Source organism: Entamoeba dispar, genomic scaffold, assembly GCF_000209125.1.
Source record: "Entamoeba dispar SAW760 scf_1105229459511 genomic scaffold, whole genome shotgun sequence".
Taxonomy (NCBI): domain Eukaryota; phylum Evosea; order Mastigamoebida; family Endamoebidae; genus Entamoeba; species Entamoeba dispar.
In genome coordinates, this window is record NW_001853729.1 from 1 (window position 1) to 2,350 (window position 2,350).

At 22.6% G+C, this 2,350-nt stretch overlaps 1 protein-coding gene across 1 annotated transcript, besides 6 other annotated features; it reads left to right on the plus strand.

The window, feature by feature from the left end:
• Positions 1–55: 55 nt before the first annotated feature.
• Positions 56–416: a repeat region.
• A 24-nt stretch (positions 417–440) lies between these two features.
• Positions 441–489: a microsatellite.
• On the plus strand, positions 489–1,439 carry EDI_009330 (Erythronate-4-phosphate dehydrogenase, putative; the record flags this gene model as incomplete). The annotated part of the gene is made up of 2 exons (XM_001735900.1): positions 489–900; positions 970–1,439. 2 exons carry the CDS (start codon positions 489–491, stop codon positions 1,437–1,439), a joined length of 882 nt encoding a protein of 293 aa, XP_001735952.1.
• Positions 1,440–1,550: 111 nt separating this feature from the next.
• Positions 1,551–1,579: a sequence feature (AT_rich).
• Positions 1,580–1,799: 220 nt separating this feature from the next.
• Positions 1,800–1,878: a sequence feature (AT_rich).
• A 38-nt stretch (positions 1,879–1,916) lies between these two features.
• Positions 1,917–2,277: a repeat region.
• A 30-nt stretch (positions 2,278–2,307) lies between these two features.
• Positions 2,308–2,350: part of a repeat region that runs on past the window's edge.

Consider the following 2,350-nt stretch of genomic DNA (forward strand, 5'->3'; position numbering starts at 1 on the left):
AGTGGAAGATGTCATTACATAAATTAAATAGGTATGAATAAATAAAAAGAATAAAAGACTATAATATCAAATGAGGGTATTTGAAGAAAAGAAATATGTATAAAGAAATAAAAAATAAGTTAATTAAAATAGAGAAATTAAAAGATGTTAAAATAATTGCAGTAGTAATCTCTATAAATTAATTAACAAATATTGAAAATATTAAATTAATTAAAGAATTAAAAATTGAAATTGATAAGATAAAAGAAATTAAAAACTATGTAATTAAAACTATGACTATGTCATTGAATATTGTTTCTACAACAACCAAACATACATTGTTGAATTACTTAATGAAGAATCAAAGATGGAATTAATCCACCCTGAGTTATGAATAATAAAAACAATTTCTTTTATTACTTAATTATTTGCTTTTTATTATTAGTTTATATTAATAGTTCAAAACAAAAAAGAAAAAAAAAAGAAAAAGAACTAATAAAAAAAAAAGAATGAAGATAGTTGTATTAGATGCAAAGACATTAGGAGATACACCATTTGATAAACTTCAGAAATATGGAGAAGTGAAAATATATGAAAGAACAGAAAAAGAAGAAAGGAAAGAAAGAATTAAAGAAGCAAACATTATATTAACAAACAAAGTGATAATTGATAGAGAAGTAATGGAAGGGAATGAAAATATTAAACTAATAGGAGTATTGGCAACAGGATATAATAACGTTGATATAGAATATTGTAAAGAACATAAAATAGGAGTGGTGAATGTTGCAGGATATTCAACAGAAAGTGTAACACAAATATGCATAGGACTATTAATGGAATTAACTAATAAAATATCAAAATTTGATCAATATGTAAAAACTGGGAAGTATAGTCATCAGGATATTACATGTGTGGAGGTGAGTATGATATCATGAAATATCAAATAAGAAATGGTGTATGTTGGACTTGGAAGTATTGGGAAAAATGTAGCAAAAATTGGGAAAGGGTTAGGAGCAAAAGTATATTATTACAGTACAACAGGAAAGCATGAAGACCAAGAAATAGAAAGAATTTCATTTGAAGAAATGATTAAAACAAGTGACATCATTAGTATTCATTGTCCACTTACTGATAAAACAAAAGGACTTTTTAATTATAAAGTATTTCAAGAAATGAAAAAAAGTGTAATAATCATTAATATGGCACGTGGACCAATTGTTGTAAATGATGATATTGCAAAAGCACTTCAAGAAAATTTAATTGGAGGATATGGAACTGATGTTTTTGATGAAGAACCAATTAAGGCATCAAATAAATTATTAGAAGTAAGAAGTGAAAAGATTGTATTTAGTCCACACATTGGATGGGCAACAATTGAAGCAAGAGAACGTTTATTTAATGAAACACTAAAGAATATTGAATCATTTCTAAAAGGAGAATATAGAAATAGAATAGTCTAATTGATTCATTGAGATAACAAATTTATTATGATATTTTCATTGATTTTATCATTAAGTAATAATATCATTTGATGTTTATTTGTGATAACAAGGATAAGATACCACAAAATGAATAAAAAATAAATTTAATATCAATTTATCTCTGTCATTCATTCTATTTCATTTATTTTATTTGTTAAACTAAATAACATAATTATACAAACAAAAAATTATAAGAGAAACAATAAATTAATTGAAAACCATTCAAACCCCCATCTCAATGGAACAAAACACCAATTCAAATGAGATAAAGTATGTTTATTGAAGGTATACACTTGACTAATAAAGAAAAATACAATTAAGCTAGTACTAAGTAAAACCATTATATTAAGAATTATAAAATTAGAAGAATAATATTACAAAACAAAATTGATTTATGAATAATTTAGTAATAATAAATGGAGTAAAATGATAAGTTAAACAGAATAAACTAATAATAAAAAGCAAATAATTAAGTAATAAAAGAAATTGTTTTTATTATTCATAACTCAGGGTGGATTAATTCCATCTTTGATTCTTCATTAAGTAATTCAACAATGTATGTTTGGTTGTTGTAGAAACAATATTCAATGACATAGTCATAGTTTTAATTACATAGTTTTTAATTTCTTTTATCTTATCAATTTCAATTTTTAATTCTTTAATTAATTTAATATTTTCAATATTTGTTAATTAATTTATAGAGATTACTACTGCAATTATTTTAACATCTTTTAATTTCTCTATTTTAATTAACTTATTTTTTATTTCTTTATACATATTTCTTTTCTTCAAATACCCTCATTTGATATTATAGTCTTTTATTCTTTTTATTTATTCATACCTATTTAATTTATTGTAATGACATTCTTTTCCAATAACACAAATATATA